Source organism: Pempheris klunzingeri, chromosome 11, assembly GCF_042242105.1.
Source record: "Pempheris klunzingeri isolate RE-2024b chromosome 11, fPemKlu1.hap1, whole genome shotgun sequence".
Taxonomy (NCBI): Eukaryota; Metazoa; Chordata; class Actinopteri; order Acropomatiformes; family Pempheridae; genus Pempheris; species Pempheris klunzingeri.
Window position 1 is genome coordinate 16,248,139 of NC_092022.1, and position 16,941 is coordinate 16,265,079.

The 16,941-nt window shown below is 42.9% G+C and overlaps 2 protein-coding genes across 4 annotated transcripts; one reads left to right on the forward strand and one right to left on the reverse strand.

The window, feature by feature from the left end:
* Positions 1-1,224: 1,224 nt before the first annotated feature.
* Positions 1,225-2,340, reverse strand: b3galt4 (UDP-Gal:betaGlcNAc beta 1,3-galactosyltransferase, polypeptide 4). The gene has a single exon (XM_070839458.1). It carries the CDS (start codon positions 2,338-2,340, stop codon positions 1,225-1,227), a length of 1,116 nt encoding a protein of 371 aa, XP_070695559.1.
* A 2,456-nt stretch (positions 2,341-4,796) lies between these two features.
* Positions 4,797-16,540, forward strand: nr2c2 (nuclear receptor subfamily 2, group C, member 2). Of its 3 annotated transcripts, XM_070839456.1 has the most exons (15): positions 4,797-4,921; positions 6,769-6,853; positions 7,177-7,272; positions 7,515-7,715; positions 7,882-7,987; positions 8,149-8,328; positions 8,945-9,101; positions 9,209-9,299; positions 10,240-10,385; positions 10,716-10,893; positions 11,109-11,230; positions 12,115-12,254; positions 12,639-12,776; positions 12,913-13,018; positions 14,080-16,540. In XM_070839456.1, exons 2-15 carry the CDS (start codon positions 6,794-6,796, stop codon positions 14,252-14,254), a joined length of 1,896 nt encoding a protein of 631 aa, XP_070695557.1. In that variant the 5' UTR covers positions 4,797-4,921; positions 6,769-6,793; the 3' UTR covers positions 14,255-16,540. The 3 variants fall into 3 exon arrangements, 2 of the variants coding, with proteins under 2 accessions (XP_070695557.1, XP_070695558.1); XR_011585223.1 differs by lacking the exon at positions 14,080-16,540 and having other exon boundaries at positions 12,115-12,286; positions 12,913-13,017; XM_070839457.1 differs by lacking the exon at positions 4,797-4,921 and having other exon boundaries at positions 6,767-6,853; positions 7,196-7,272.
* Positions 16,541-16,941: the final 401 nt, after the last annotated feature.

The window sequence follows — 16,941 nt, forward strand, 5'->3', positions numbered from 1 at the left end:
TTGTTAACTTCCTATGCTTCGTCTGAGAAAGAGGAAACGTGACAAAGATCTTGTTGAAACATAGCAGACCTGTGTGTATGTGCGTGTGTTTCTCTTCTAAGAAAGACGTTAAGCAAACTTCACATAAGATACAGAGTGGTTTATTGGTAACGTTATTTGATTCAAACATGTATTTCCTGAGCATAGACACACTGACTTTCTCTTCATTTACGTTGTAGGTGGAGCAAGACAGCCTGGGGCTTTATGCTGACACCACATGAACTATCTTATAAAATTACTTAGACCAAACCCAGCTCACACTCACACACACACACACACACCAGCGCAAAGCTGTCATTCACTCTTTACTTAATGTTTAGTCTCACTATTACAGACAATAAATAAATACTATAATTCACTGGGGTTATAGCTGCGTATCACCTCAGTTCCTTGGTTGTATTTTTGGTGTCAGTTAACACGAGGCAGCAGAATGTTTGAGCCTCCAAAGAGGGAAGAGCCGCTTCCTCTGCTGTCATCTCCCGAAACTGGCCAAATACATCTCACTGTCCAGTTCATGGCAGGTTGCAAAATCATGTCGCTATTGAAAAGCACAACTTAAATTCCTTTAAGGATTAGTTTTCTATATTGAAGATAACTAGTTTTAACTATTTTCTCCCTTTTTGGGGGATTTTTTTCCCCTTCCCACTCCTACCTCCTACTTTATTTATGAAACCTGTGGTTTGGTATCTTCTGTATTGTTTGGAACATCATGCATTTAGGCATCTTAACAGACTAACATCTACAATTAAAGGACTTGGTGAAAGCCTAAACATGTGTTAGATATATGAGGGTAGCAGCATAGACGTAACATTTAGTGTGGTAATAGAAATACTTGTTCTGGTGTGCATTCATCACATAAGCAGCTGTTTTTCCTCACTGTGTACTATCAGCATGCCAGTGTTGTTTGTTCTACATCTATAATATGTGTCAGTAATGGAGGATATGCTGTAACAGTCTAAGAATAGGTTAAAGACTACTGTGACAATTCTTCAAACTACTAGCTGATCGTCCCCTTTTCTGCAAAATAGCCAGTTACATATGTTTAAAAAAATAAAGCTATAAAAATAATGTGACATTTTCTCAGTGCACATAGTGTAGCTTCACAGCCTGAAGAGCACTTGTGCTGTTCACAGTATTGAAGCGAGGCACAGCCCCCATGAGTCCAGTTTTCCTTCTTATTCACCCTCACAAGCCCTGCTGCAGCCCCAGAACGGATCCCAGCATCGCCCTGACTTTGCACACCCCCAGAGAAGCACGCACACCAAGCCAGGAGCACGGATGAGACGAATGGACGTCAGCCCAGTAGTGCAGCATCTCCCTGGGCGGGATGTGGTGGATGGACACCATGGCCTGATAGCAGCAGCGACCGTACGGCATAGCCGGGCCACCGGAGAAGAAAGGGCAGTGTGAGGGCAGCACCCCAGCTGCCCGGGCACACAGACCGACAAACACATCCTCGGGGGGCAGAGGTGTGGACAAAGGTGATGCAGAGGCTGCCAGGGAAATCTTGAGCAATGCGGAGCGGGACAGGACGTAGGCTGTGCCACTGCAATAGTCTGGGAAGACAGAGGGAGGGTAGGCCCCTGCAGGGAGATAGTGCTTGCTGTCCGGGTCACGGTCCGGAGCCACATGGATGTGCACCCTGCCCAGGTACAAGTCACCCTGTTCATAGGGGTTGCGGCTCTTGTTCAGGAAGTGCAGGAGGGCGCTGGGATTGAACAGCACATCATCATCAACTTTGGCCATGAAGTGAGCCTGAGGGCAGAACCGACGGGCCCATCCCAGCATGGACAGGGTCTTCAGGGTCAGGTTGGAGTAGGTGTCCACAAAGCGCCCCTGAATCAGGTCCCCTCGCTCTCTGGCCTCCTCTATGAGCAGCTTGGCCAGTCCAGGGTCAGACGCCACCCCCACCATAAAGAGGGTCATGACTCTCAGGCCCCTCACCTCCACCTCCCCTCCCCAGGTGTCCCTGATGGCTTGGCGGGCCCTCTGATTGGCAGGAGCCGAGGTAACCATGGTGATGAGGTAAGGCTTGGCACGCTGGCACACGAGCGGGCTGGGCATGAGCAGGAACTCCTCGGGTCTGGTAGGGGGGACGCTCTGCGGGGGGATGATGCCGGCGTGCGGCTCCACCACCTTGTTCATGCCCATGGAGGTGACCCATGACTCGATGAAGTCCACGAAGAGCAGAGCCAACACAGCTGCGCACGCCAACGCCGCACACGCAAAAGGCAAAACGCCAGACCGGCCGCCACGCTTTCCAAACCGGGGCTTACATACCCAAAGTCCCCGTCCGAGCATGACCAACCTCCACCACTGCTGCACAGCACTGAAGACCGCTACGGCTGCTACAGCTCGCCCCTTTCTCACTGTGTCCCCTTCTCTTTGTCTCCACGGCTTCAATCACTCCACTATCATTGCATCTCCTCCGCTCCCGATGCCCTCTTTGCGCATTTGAGGTCCAGTAACCCGCAGCAGCCGCAGCATGAAGCGAGTGCCAGTGTCGGTGAGGATGCGGTAAAGGAGCTGGTCCTCTAGTGTTGATGCTGCAGCCTTTTTTTTTTTTTTTTTTTTACAAAAGTGGGATATGCAGCTGCGCAAATAAAACAGTCGATTCGTGCAGCAGCCCGAAGCTGTTTTTCTGTCCTGACTCCTCACTGGCCTGTAACGTGGAGCTGCTCTGAGGTCGATTGCGACACAGAGAAAATGAGCCAAATGATCAGAGTTACTCCACCCTCGCGTGTTAAAGCGCGTCCTGCGCTGGAGATGTGATGACTTCTGCTTTTGATGAGTGGTTTTGGTTTCCGGTCATCAGGCTACGTATTCAGTGTCCTGTGGTGAAGACAGCCTGTGCTCCTACACACATACATCCACATTCCTGTCTGCCTCCATGCAGTATCCACACACGTAGACCTAACACATTATAGCTTTTCATGTTTGCATGCATCAGTCTATTTGTTTGGTGAAATTATAATGATCAGATGGCACAATGTGGTCATTAAAAGGCTGTGTCAATAATAAACCCGATTCTATACTTGGACTTTAGAGGAAAATGTAATTTGGTGATTTATTCTACTATTTACTAATAGGATCAGATTACGTTTAGATCTGAATATGGGCCAATAATGGCGAAGCATCTATTGGCTGCGGGGAAATCCTAAAAACGGACGGATGACCATCATATGCAGCCTGCTGTACCCTGTGAATCAGGTGGAAAATGTCATTATTATCAGGATCTTCGCGGAGAGAAATGAGAAAATATGTGAGGAAATATTTTCCATCAAGGTCGCTTGAGTAGGTGTGAAGCCCATTGTTCGCCCTGTCTCACCAGGTAGCGCAGGGCGACACCTGGCGGTCACTCCGAGGCACGACACACACTTCAGATTGGGATTTTGCTGAGGTTGGACCACAAGGGGCCCTCCTGTGATCACACGGTCTGGGGAAATATGAGGCGATTCTCCACTCCAGAGGTCTAACCGAGAGCACCAAAGGAGGGAAATAGACGTGTTAAAAGAGAAAGCAGAGAGAGGCTGCACCTGGAGGTTAATGAGAAAGGATCAACTTAAATCTTCAGAGGGCTGTCCCTCATGTAATCATGTAGAACCATGATGTTAAAATATGAGTAAATGTGTAATGCATGCAGTACTTCACCAGATAACCTCATTTTGACTCACGTTGGCTCAGACATGGGGAGGGAGGGAGACAGGGGGCAGGTGACTTGGAGAGGTGTGTGAGACTAGATAGAGTACAATAAAGTAAGAGTCTATCATGACTCTCATACACCTTATATAGAGCAACAGAGGCGCTGCAGCTTAACCATTTGTGCAACATTACTTGAAACATCTAGGATTTTTGTTTCAAAATGCTTTAAAATGGTCTGTTTAGCTGTTTAGCTGTTGAATTTACAAATAATACGAAATTTATGAAAAATACATTGCTAGTTTCTAGACTCGGTGGCTGCAATTTGTCCCAACTGCGGCCTCGCTCACTGCTCATAGTCCCAAAATTGAGTGGACAAATTGTTAAATACCTGAATGCAACACACACATATAGACTGAGTCAGCTCAACATGTCAGAAGCACAGGTGATCAATACAAGTCTAAGTAGCCGTATCTGTGGATTTCAAAGCTGATTATTGTGAGGAAGTTAGTATATTATAGCTACTTTTATTCAAATGTGGTGATGAGTTGTTGTTGATATTTCTAATCTGAGCGACGATCTCTCCTTGTTAACTAGCAACATAGAAATATGAGACATCAATAAACCACTTGCATGACAAAAACCAGACAAATATTCCCACCAAGAGCACAGACAGAGGAGCCAACATGTTTATCATTTGTTTGATGAAAGCTTTCTTTATTTTTTTGAGATATATTTTTTGACAGTGAGACATGGGGGAAATAATCCATATAGTTTTGTCTGATTAATAACATAACATGATAGAATGAGTGTACAAAGAGGAATATCATCATCATCATTTTATCATTAAAAGGCTGTAAAAAAAAAAGCGCTTTGTGTCGTCGTAGTTCATTGAAACACTTTTAACAGTGAGTGTCTCTCGCCTGTTACCCACTTCTTTAATTTAAGGATTTCATCTTTTTTGCTTTTATATCAACACACAACCTGACAGCCAGACATGGTGACGTCAGTGCTGTCTGGCTCGCGCCGAGGGTGGAGGGGGGTGGGGGGGTGTTGGAAGCGAGCGGGGACGCAGAGAGGAAGAAGAAAAAAAAAAATAAAAAAAATAAAAAAAAACCTCAACCATCATCGACGCGCTGGTGGTGCGGGGGTCACGAACTATGACCTTTAACAGAAGAAAACCAAAACAAATATTTTATAAAATAGCAGAGAGCCTCAAATCTGAGAGCGCCGTGTCCCGGAGGTAAGTCTCGGTCCCGGACTGAAAACCGTAGAAAGCCGCTGGAGCTACCGGCTGATAAAAGAGCGCAGCTAATCCCACCGCTAGCCTGTTAGCATGCCGATGCGGGGCTGCCTCCCTGCCCGACAGCTCCGGCAACTCTGAAACCGGGCAAGGAGCGACAGCAGCCGGGCGCAGTCTGACCTGCTGTGCACCCAGTGAAATTACTGATAAGTGTCACTGCTGTGGACTCAACCTGAAGCTACAGCGGCTAATCCGGGGAGGGGAGGGGGGGTTCGGGTACAGGCGGCTGCTGCAGCAGCCTTTGCTGCGTTTGCTTGTGTTAAGCTAGCTCAGACAGCTAACATCGGGAAGCTGTAGCTGCTGCAGATGAACTCGACCCTTTTACCTTTGCCATCCCGGGGACAGAAGTGGGCTGAATTCAATGTGATTGTGACTTTATTCACCAAAGATGCATTTTCACATTTGCTACAGCACACCACCAGTCGTCCTGTCTGCTGACCGATTAGTAAATTGATCTGATATATTTATAATAGGCAGTCGCCACCAGTGCTGCTGGCTGACAGCCAGCTTCTCCATTTTGTTCTCAGTTGTGGTGCGTTTGGGGAAGGAGGTATTGACGGGCGTGCTGTCAGACCAATCGGTCACCAATGTGCAGCAGCAGGCCCATCCCTTTGGTCAGCGAGCAGGAGGAGCTACTGCAGGCACAGAAATCAGTTTTCACTCATACTGTCAAATTGTATTATTTATTATAAGAAGACAGAGTCAAAACTGTCAAGTACGAGGAGGTAGTTGATGGAGGGATTTCACGCTGCCACTTAAATCTGCCATGAAAGATGATAAAATCCACTCAAAATATCAAATGCAGTGGTCACAACTAATAATGCTTTCTTTTAACTTTTAAGGATTTCTGGGTCTTTTCATGAAGTCCTTTTTGCTTATTCACATAAATAGCGTGGTTTGCAAAACATCTAACAAAACTGCAAACACGCAGATTTCAGAGTTTTCTGCTCACAGTTTTGTTTCTGATGGGTTTTTTTCTGTGCGTGTGAATATTTAGAGTTACAACATGTTTGACTCTATAATCAGTATGAAGTCACATGTGAAAGGGCACAGCAGGTTGGTTACCTGTCATTTGCCAAAGTAGATGGAGGCAGACACAGGAGGAAAAGCAGCTGTGATGAAGCGACATGCATATAAAAGGCAGAGACATCAGTTGTCCACCTTTGTTGCAGTGTCATACTGGATAATGTGAGTTTGAGACTGTAGCATAATCTGGTCTCTCCAGATTATGCTGCAGTCTCTCAAATCTCATGTCCAGGTCACTCTCAGAGGTCAGATGTGGTTTATGGTGACACTGCAGTCATGCGTGGCTGGATTTATCACACAAAATATTTACCTAAGGTGTCTGAGCAGGGAGAATTTTACAGCAGGGGAGGAAAATCTATGAAATTATGTTAATGACAGGCAAGATAAGGAGTAAACAGATGATATTACCACTAAATGATTTACTATGTTAAAGTTAGTTGTTTTTCATTTTGCTGTCTTGAGTGAGGGTTTTCTGTGACAGCATTTGCTTTTCAGACACCCTGTGTATTTGATAATAATCAAAACAATGGAGAAAAAAAACTGTATTCCCAATGAGATATTGCTGTGCCTCCAAGTCACACAAAACGGGCAAAACTTTCCCACAATAAATCATCAAAAGATAAAACTTTGTCATATCTCATCTTCTGTTATCTTACCAACACCAATATTTGATTTCTAAAACTGCTCCGGCGGCGCTGATCTTCTCTTCTGTGACAGTTTGCACCTTTGTGGTTTATTTAATGTGGCATCTTTCCAAACAGACCTCACTAATGACCTTACATCATCATGACGACCAGCCTCAATCTGCTCTCTCAGCAGAAAGTGGACTCTGAGCACGAGGCAGAGGTGAGTGTGCAAAGGGAGACTTTCATGATGTACTGCTATTTGCTGGCAGCTTGAGTTGTTCCATATAATCCATATGAAGGTTGGGTTTTTAAAAGATTGAAAATACTGTGGTGGTTAGCAGATGCTGCCTCTCTGTTTTACCATAGAGACATACCCTCTGTAGACGGAGGTTCTCTAGAGAGCTACGACTTGTATTTACCTGGAAGTGTTGTAGAATGACATTTCTATGCTTCACACAAACTCCAAAAAAGTAAAATATACTTTTGTGTCAGGCTTATTTATTGTGTGTGTTTAAGCTTGGTGAAATGTGTATCACATTGCAGGTGTCATCCTCTCCTTCAGACTCGAGGATGAGCGAGTCTCCACAGCGCTTTCAGGTCATCTCTGCTGAGCCTGCCACAACACCACAGCGAATTCAGGTAACTGCTGTACTCTCAACGTTTGTTGGCTTCAGAGAACGTGACACTGCTGCTACCTGTTGATGCTGTCGTCTTTCGGGGCATCAGCAGCAGTAACGAACAAGTTGGTGTTACAACACGTGACTTAGCTTTCCCACCTTCAGTGTCACTCTATTCTCTTTTTTACTTCAAGCCCATTGGTGCGTGTTCATTTCCACCTCCCTCTCTTTCTTGTTTGTGTTTTCCTCCTCTATCACCCTCAGATTGTAACCGACCAGCAGACAGGTCAGAAGATCCAGATAGTGACAGCGATGAAGCCGTCCAGTGCTCCCAAACAGCAGTTCATTCTGACTACGGCTGACAGCTCAGGGGCAGGCAAGGTTATCCTGGCCTCACCAGACAGCCACAACACTAAGCAGCTCATCTTCACTGCTGCAGACAGCCTGATGCCAGGAAGGATACAGGTACAGTTCCCCCACATTATCATCCCATGGTACATAGTGTGATGATACTATTGGCAATATCCTTGATATTTGTGATAGTTTTAGAGACGGTATTATAGCCACGATAATGACATTGTGTTAAGGTGAAACACAAGATTAATGGCCTGTGTTTGACTTTGCTTTTCAGATTGTCACAGATCCAGTGTCAATGGAGCGTCTGTTAGGTCAGACAGGGGACCTGAGCCGACCGCAGCCAGTGGAGTACTGTTTGGTGTGTGGGGACAAGGCATCAGGTACTAAAGCTTACAGTTGCATCACCTGGTAATGTGAGGATTTATATGTTTGACTGATGTATCCTGACGCTAAATACAATAGTATGTTTTGCTGCACCTTGTCAGCAATCGTGCATCCATGAACACAGTGACACGCTCTGACTGGTTTTCTCTGTGTTCAGGGCGTCACTACGGAGCGGTCAGTTGTGAGGGATGTAAAGGCTTCTTCAAGCGGAGCGTGAGGAAAAACCTGACCTACAGCTGCCGCAGTAAACAGGACTGCGTCATCAACAAACACCACCGCAATCGCTGCCAGTTCTGCAGGTTGAGGAAATGCCTTAAGATGGGGATGAAGACTGAGTGTGAGTTTGCATCCAAATCCACGACACCACATGAAAAGACATAGACAAAAGCACTAAATTCCATTTCCTTAAAAAAGGTGTATTGTAAGTCTTAAATTTGACACAGAATTTCCACTTACATGCTGTGGGTTGTGAAAGTAAAGCAGCAGGAAAGCATCAAGGTTTATCATTTATTCACGTATTGTGCTGAATTGTATTTGACCCCTGCGTGTCTTCAAAAAAATGCCATATTTGTGTCACATGCTGTTACTGTGTTTATCACGCAATTTTATGGAGTCACATCTTGTGATCAGCTCAAGAGCTGATCACAAGAGGCGTTGTTTTTCACAAGTGGTCCTTTGGTTGTTGGAGATGAGCTATAAAAGATGCTTAATGTATGTCTAAAGTGACACAGAAGCTTTTCCTCTTACTCCAGGTTCCTTATGAACGAGGTTTGTCTCCCATTATTGAACAATAATAATTTTAGTCTTCAGCCCATCTGTGTATTGTGCATTATTTAATATGAGTCTTTTGCAGGCAAGTTTCCACCACAGAATACTTTTCTTTTTGTGGACAGTCACTTATAAATAATAGTAAAATAGTAAATGTTGTTTGTCTGCTTGCTGCTTATCCTCAGCTGTCCAGAGTGAGAGAAAGCCCATCGACGTCGTGCCCAGAGAGAAGCATGCCAACTGTGCTGCTTCCACCCAAAAGATCTACATTCGCAAAGACCTCAACAGTCCACTCATCGCCACGCCAACCTTTATCTCTGATACGGAGACAGATGGCTCCAGGTCAGTGGGAATCAGACCCACAGAGAAACATCAGGCCTGTTTGTTCTGTCTCGCAGCTGTTGGTGTTATGTGAGCTGGTTTTGGATGATGCTCTGTGTCCTGTGCAGATCCAGCCTGCTGGACCAGGGGATGCTGGTTAATATCCAGCAGCCGGTAATCCAGAGTGATGGAACTTTGCTGCTGGCCACTGACTCAAAGGTACAGCTGCAGTTCCAGATACAAATGTAACAACTGCCAGCTCTGCTGCTCTCTGTCTCTTTGTGCTCCCTGTAATAGAAGTATAGTGATTAGTATCACGAGATCCACAGAAAACGGAAGTTTGCGGTTAAAGGTCTGTAAAGACACTGTACTTTTGTATTGATCTTGTACTTTGTGTTAACTTACACTACATATTTTAATTGGGCTTTCTGCGCAGCCAGAACCTTCAACATTTGTGCTCACACCATACGATCAATTGACCGGCCACAACATTGTTTCCGTCACTGAATGTAAACATCGGATCCCCATTCGGTTTAGTCTATCAAAAATCTCAATAAAGTTTATTCAAACAAGATAGCACATCCTCAGTGTTTACAAAAAGAGAAAAAGGCTATTTTGACTATGAACGGAAAGTTGGAAGGAGAATAAGATGGCTGGAAGATGCAAACGATGTGGTGTCTCTTCAGTTTTATATCACAGTAGTCACAGTTTTTAAAGGATCTTTAATCTTTGAAGCTGCTCAAACTGCTGGACAGATGACCAAAATTCCTGGCTGCCATAAATCCCTCTGATCGACTGCAAGCCAGATCATTGATTGTTCAGCTAATTAATTAAAAGTGCACATGTGATGACAACCGATCTGGCGGAAATGTGTAACCGATTCTAAAATTAGTCAGGCGCGACCAGTGGGGGGTAAAATCAGATTTGATCTATAAAGTCTGTATAATGTCTGTCTGGTTTAAGGCGGATCTGTTTTGCAGTACAACAATTGTTTTTTTCAATCTTTATTTATCCATTTAATAGGATCTAAGAAGCACTTGCCATTACTTTTTGTTGCAGACAACATATTTTTGTGCCATGCTATAGGACACCCTGTTTTGTGCCAGTTCATCTGACCTATTCGATAGAAAATAATCTGCCTTGTTTTGTTTGTCCTCAGATTGACTCTGGGCAGGGGGACTTGGGGACACTAGCCAACGTTGTGACGTCACTGGCCAACCTGAGTGACTCACTAAAAGAGAGTCTGAACAATGGTGATACCTCAGACAGCCAACATGAGGAGCAATCTGCCAGCGAGATAACACGGTCAGTCAGCAGTGCACAGACAGGAGGAGAGTGTATTTGTTAGAGGTATCTGCGATGTCTCATCACTCACCTTAGCAGCTCTCAGTTTCTGTCGGTCATTCTTGGCACCTTGTGTCAAAAAGTTTAAAAAAGGTTGAAATGACCACTAAAAGAGATAAATCTTCTTACATGCATTTAGACATCTATTCAGTGTTTTTTCTTTTAATTTAATTACTGACATGTATACAAGAAGGAAACACATTTCCACTTATGTCTCCACTAATATTCAGTCAAATGTATCAGGTTTTACTTAAAAGTTTGTGTGTCTGTGTGCGTGTGTCTCGCTCACAGTGCCTTTGACACCCTGGCCAAAGTTTTCAACCCACCTGAAGTCAGGGTCGGACAGAGAGTGGCAGATAAGCCGCAGTGTGTCGGTGGAACAACCATCCAGCTGATTGGTCGAGACCAGGAGACCCCCATCATTGAAGTGGAAGGACCTCTGCTCACAGACAGCCATGTCGGCTTTAAGGTGGGTGGAGTCAACACATAAACTCACATTATTAATAATTTAGGGATACAGTTTGACTCAGTTGTTTTCAAGAGAAGGAGAGGGAATCCTGACAAAACTCAAGACCCATTGTGTTGACAAATTATGGAAAAAGCCTCAATTCTTATACATTATTTACCTTAATTACCCTGCAAGGATAATTGTCTTTCCTTCGCTGTCTTTTCCCCTCTGTCTAGCTGACCATGCCCAGCCCCATGCCCGAGTATCTGAATGTACACTACATCTGTGAGTCGGCATCCAGACTTCTCTTTCTCTCCATGCACTGGGCACGCTCCATCCCTGCCTTCTCAGCTCTTGGGTGAGAATGCATTTGACACAGGAAAACTTAAATTATGCCGTTAAGCACCCTTCAGACAAACACTCTTAACACACTTAACGTTCATTTACCATAGCTTTACCAGATGCACAAAGTAACATGCAGAGGGACAGAGATTAAATGTGCATCTTGTACTTTTATGCACAAAATCAGTTTGATGAATTAGGAAGCACTGCAAAAGAGCATATTTCATCGATTGTGATCATATCATATCAGATCAGTTTACCAAAACATTGACACACCCTCTCTGTATTTTCAATGTTCAATAATGCCAAGTGTTGAATTCATGGACATCCAGCAGTATGCTTTATGTACAGCAAATTTGAATCCAACCAGAGTCATAATCTAACACCTGTCATTCAATACTTGATCATGTCAGATATAATAAAAAAAGGCACCAAATTTGTTCTGTAATAACATGACATGGTGAAGTGGTGTGAAAATGTATCAGTAGATTAAATGGGAGAAGCAGGCGCGAGCATCCCTAGTGCTCATAATAGTCATTACAAATAAAGGTTACACCTGCAAAATCTATCAGTGCTGTCAAAGAAGAAAAACAGCCTTCTTCCTGCCTATTATAACATCATATACTCACCTCTGTGCGCTCTGTCTCCCGTATGTGTCCTGTCATATCCTGAATGAAGCCGTAACGGACATTAAAGTTAAGTCACCTATGCCCGAATGACAAAATACTATTAAATGCTAACAGCTTGGTGAAGCCAGCACTGTTGCTTGTTCCATGTCTGAAAGGGGATTTAAGGAATGCTTACAAGCTCCTATCTTTTTACTATATACAACTTTGTGGACACTAGGGGAACGCAGTGCGTCACTGTCTTTGTCTACTTTTCTGTCTCTGCCTTTGTCAGTCAGGAAGCAAACACCAGTTTGGTGCGAGCCTGCTGGAATGAGCTGTTCACTCTGGGTCTTGCTCAGTGCGCTCATGTGATGAACCTGTCCACCATCCTCACTGCCATCATCAACCACCTTCAAAGCAACATCCAGGATGGTATGGCCCACAGTCGTCACCATCATTCCTCAGTAGGACACACTTATGACACGACACTTGTGGCATTTTAGGGGTTGTTGGTTAGATTGTGATGCACCATGGAAAAATTGTATTTGAACACTCTACTGTTACACAGTATGAGCCCCAGATGGTGCTATAGCATTGCATATTTGTCCATGGGTCCTACACAATGGCTCAGATACCACAGATTGAATTTTGATGTAAATTGGAGAATTTATACATCCCTCAGCTACAGTCATGCTGGCATAAAGGCATAAATTTGTCATTATCTAACAGCGAGGAGGAAATGCAACTTTTGATGACAATGGCATGTTTCTTGATATTTCTTGATGGATTGAACTGGGCGTTTTTCTTCTCTCTCAGACAAGCTTTCGGGGGACAGGGTGAAGCAGGTGATGGAGCATATTTGGAAGTTCCAGGAATTCTGTAACAGCATGACGAGGCTGGAGACTGACAGCTACGAATACGCCTACCTGAAGGCTATAGTGTTGTTCAGCCCTGGTGAGTGTCTGTTTAGGGGTTTTTCATGTTTATAATAGATATTAGATCTTTCACTCAATGGAATAGTGGAAGTGATTTGAATAAATGACCTGTACTTGCAATTTGGAAAATGACTGTCGTGTGTTTGACTTCTCAGATCATCCGGGTGTGGACAGCAGCGGGCAGATCGAGAAGTTCCAGGAGAAAGCTTTGATGGAGCTGCAGGACTACGTGCAGAAAACCTACCCAGAAGACACCTACAGGTACATTTTGACCTTTAATCTCACATGTCAGCTCAACCTCCCCACTGCAGTAGTAGGAATAAGCCATAGTGAGTTACAGGTGATCATTGTGCAAGAAAGCTTAAAAAACTGTTTCACCTGGTATGTAGCATATATGGTATAGTATGTAGGTAAAATTGAACAATATTTAATTTCATAAAATAAGTACTGCCTACTTGATAACCTGAAAAGTATCCTTAACTCCTTGATAGCTCAAGCCTTCAAGAACAACTCCAGTATTTTTAAATAAAATAACTGGTAGGTACAAAAAGTCCTTGGTCGTAGTATGTCACAAAAAGCATTTGTTTTTTCCACCAACAGGCTCAGACTGTTATTCAAACTCTTGTGTTTTGCGAGAAAGAATTACTGTTTTTGTCAGTGGAATCTGGTGACTTTAAGACCAATGAAATATCGACTGTTTCTGGTAAAACAAAAAGGGATCGTACAGGTGTATCCCTGTAGGGATCTTTTCTGTAATGTTGGCATTTCAAATAACAATCTGAGCCCAAGTGGGAAAAAAGAAGCAATTTTAACGGACGTACTTTGTGCCCCAAAGGATTACATTACAGCCATTGTAGCCTACTGGACCAACTGCAAAACTTTTTATACCTACCAGTCATTTCAAACCCCCAAAAATGTTAAAAGTTACCACAGTTAAGGTGCGGAGCAGTGATTCCCAGCCTGGAGAACATTTACCCCAGGTGGTACATAAAGATTATGGAGTAGCTCGTCTAATAAAAAAAGACATTATGATTTAGTACAAACATTACAACAATAACCATCTGTAACAAATATCTACATAAATCTGTCTAAATATATGAAACACTGTCAATAACATCCAGTTTAAATCTATTAAAATAGTCCCTTTAGCTCAGCTGATGTGACTAAATCAGACAAACAAGGCTGGGAATCATTGGCATAGAGGATTTAAGTGTCTCTCTGGTTAGATGACATACATTTCGGAAAGAAAATCAACAAAAACAAAATAAACACAAGATATGAAGGTGACTTTACAGGACTTGCTTGTGTGCTTGTTTGTCCAGGCTGACCCGTATCCTGACTCGTCTGCCAGCCCTGCGCCTCATGAACTCCAGCATCACCGAGGAGCTCTTCTTCACTGGCTTGATAGGCAACGTCTCTATTGACAGCATCATTCCCTACATCCTCAAGATGGAGACGGCTGAGTATAACAGCCAGGACACTTACGCCACAGAATGACACCCCGTCACTCCGGCACCCAGAAATGTTGAAATAAAGATCAGCGAGTCTCCACTTCAGGTACTGTCTTTGTCTCTCGAGGCGTTTACTGTTGTTCTAACAATGCATGGTGCAAAGTCATTCAGGAATCCTTGTTAGATCAAGGTAATCTAGCATTGGAAAGCCAGGATGACACTTGGAATGTTTTCTGGAGCAGATGCAGCGCAGTAATCCTGAGTTTTTGGCCTAAACTCAAGTCACTCTGAACTGAATGAAAAAAAAAAAAAAAAAAAGGAATCCTCTGCAGCTACAACTGTGCTTATTTCCTTTAACGTCTTTATAGCACTTCAAACTAATTACATGTGACCTTTACCTTGTGACCTATGCCTTTCTAATTGTTTTACTCTCATCTAAGCCTTACCATGCTGTCATGTTGATCTCACACATAAATTAGCACTAACGTTTGTTAAAGATATCAGATGAGCAGATGAAAAAAGCGCAGGTGGAGTTTCACCTATTTAAAAAGTCTAAAGTAAGCATGAGTACTTCATTTAAAAGTGTACCTTGAAGCTGTAAAGTGTGTGTTTATGTTGGTATTTGGGAACATTGGTGCAGTATAAACTGGTATTTTTAAAGACTGGGCTGTTAAAGGAGAATTCAGGCTCTTACAAAGACAAAATATGTCATTTCTGAATGTCATACAACAAGGAAATGAAACATGCTTTGTAATAATTTTCTCTCTTTTTTTTATTTTTAAACTGACCGACTGAATTCCCTAGAAGGTGTGAGACATTAATGTACAGTTCCTTACTTTAAAATGAATTTAAAAATCAGTTGGAGTGAGAACTTCAATCAGGTACAAGAACTAATTCAAACCTCATTAATTAATCCTTAATGTATGTTCATATGAACTGGTTGTCGTAGCACGGAGCCACCACACAGTGCTCCTTACAACATGACCAACGTCTGATTTCAGTCTGTCTTTTAGTTTCTTTTTTAACCCACATTCACATAAGCCAAATTAGCCAGTTCAGCTGACCACATAACGTTTTTTATACTGAATCGCCTCTCAGAGATTTTTAAGTTTGGGAATGTTTTTATGTTTAGGTACATTTATTTCTAGGTTATCACGAATATGTTGCTAATATAACCTGTGCAATCACCTCATCACTTTTCCCTTTATGACAATCAATTATATGTTACTCCCCTCTGTCCCATCAGTGTCATGACCTCTCTATCTGCATTTTGTATGTATATTTATCAACGGCGATCGTTTCTGTTAAGGAAGTAGATTATCTTAAAGAATTTGGGTTACTTGTGTGTAGCTATGCTACTGTTTTTGTACTTGTGTTTGCATCTGTACTCTGCTAAGTGCACATCAATCAGCTTTTGTGGTGTTCCATTGTGTTCATGCTGACTAAAACCTTGTGTTTTGTATGTTTTCTAAAAACTTTAATTTGTTGTGAACAAATTTGCTTGTTGCATACTAAGTGTACTTAAAGTACTTTTGGGCAGGTTTCCCTGATTTAAAAAACAAAAAAAAAAGAAAGAGATTTTCTGGGAAGCCAGTCTCGAGTGCGTCGATGTCTTGAAGACCATGTTGAAATGTGCTTCGGCTTACCCACCTGTATAAAGGTCCACTGTAACATGAAGACAGTAACGGGGATGTAAAGACGTCAACAAGGATTGTGTCTTGTGAAATAAATGTCAATTGTAATATTTGGGTTTAAAACCCATCCAGACTGTTTGTAAAGGCACTGTCGTGAAATGACCTTTGTACATGTAATTTCATAAAAATGAGTGCATGTTGTTTTTAAGCGGGGTTTTATAATCTTGACGCTGTATGCCCTAATACGGAGCATTGTTATAATTTTTATAGTGCATTGCAGTGCATGAAGAAGTTGCTTAAGTGCATTTTATTAAATGCTGTATGAAAAAAAATGTTATTTAAATGTTGTGGCTTTAAGATATTAACCATGAGCAGCTCCCACATTAGAGGATATTAGATCAGAACTTTTTTGTTTTTTTTCAGCCTTGTGGATTGAGTGGTGAAGATTTTATACTATGTAAACATACTCAGTTTTTCTGCTCATAAAAAATGTATTTCTTCAAGCAGTGAGATCGAGAAATTCAAACAACATCCATGTTTTACTTTTGTCACAACCCTACATTTCTACCTCACACCGATGAAGATATAAAACAAATGTATTAACGACTGAGCTCCTGTATCAGCATTCCAGTCTCTGAGGCCGGCTTCTCTGAAGCCACCAGTTATAAAACGAATAAACAACTAACCTTGAAACATGACCCGACTGAGTCCGTTCATGCTGAAAACACAAGGCCTGAACAGGGTTTCTGTTCTGGAAATACCTGGATGCTACAGCTGGTGTCAAACTGTGTCTGACCAGTGAGATTTTGAGGGTTTTGGCCTTCATCTCCTGTCATATTAACTAAGTTCTGCTAACAACATACACAATATCACACCAGTTTCTCCTCATCAACTAAGTGAGACATCTCTTCAGCTTTTAAACAAAGGATGCTGCTTCTGCAATGAAGGTGCCTCCTAATGTCAGAGATCCATCTGACCCTGCAGACTACTCATTAACATGGAAAGATGTAGAATACTACTTGTTACAACTACAGTGGACTACATTGTTTTTGTGGCAATTAGTAGTTCATTGATGGTCCTGAAGTCAGCCTTCAGTGGT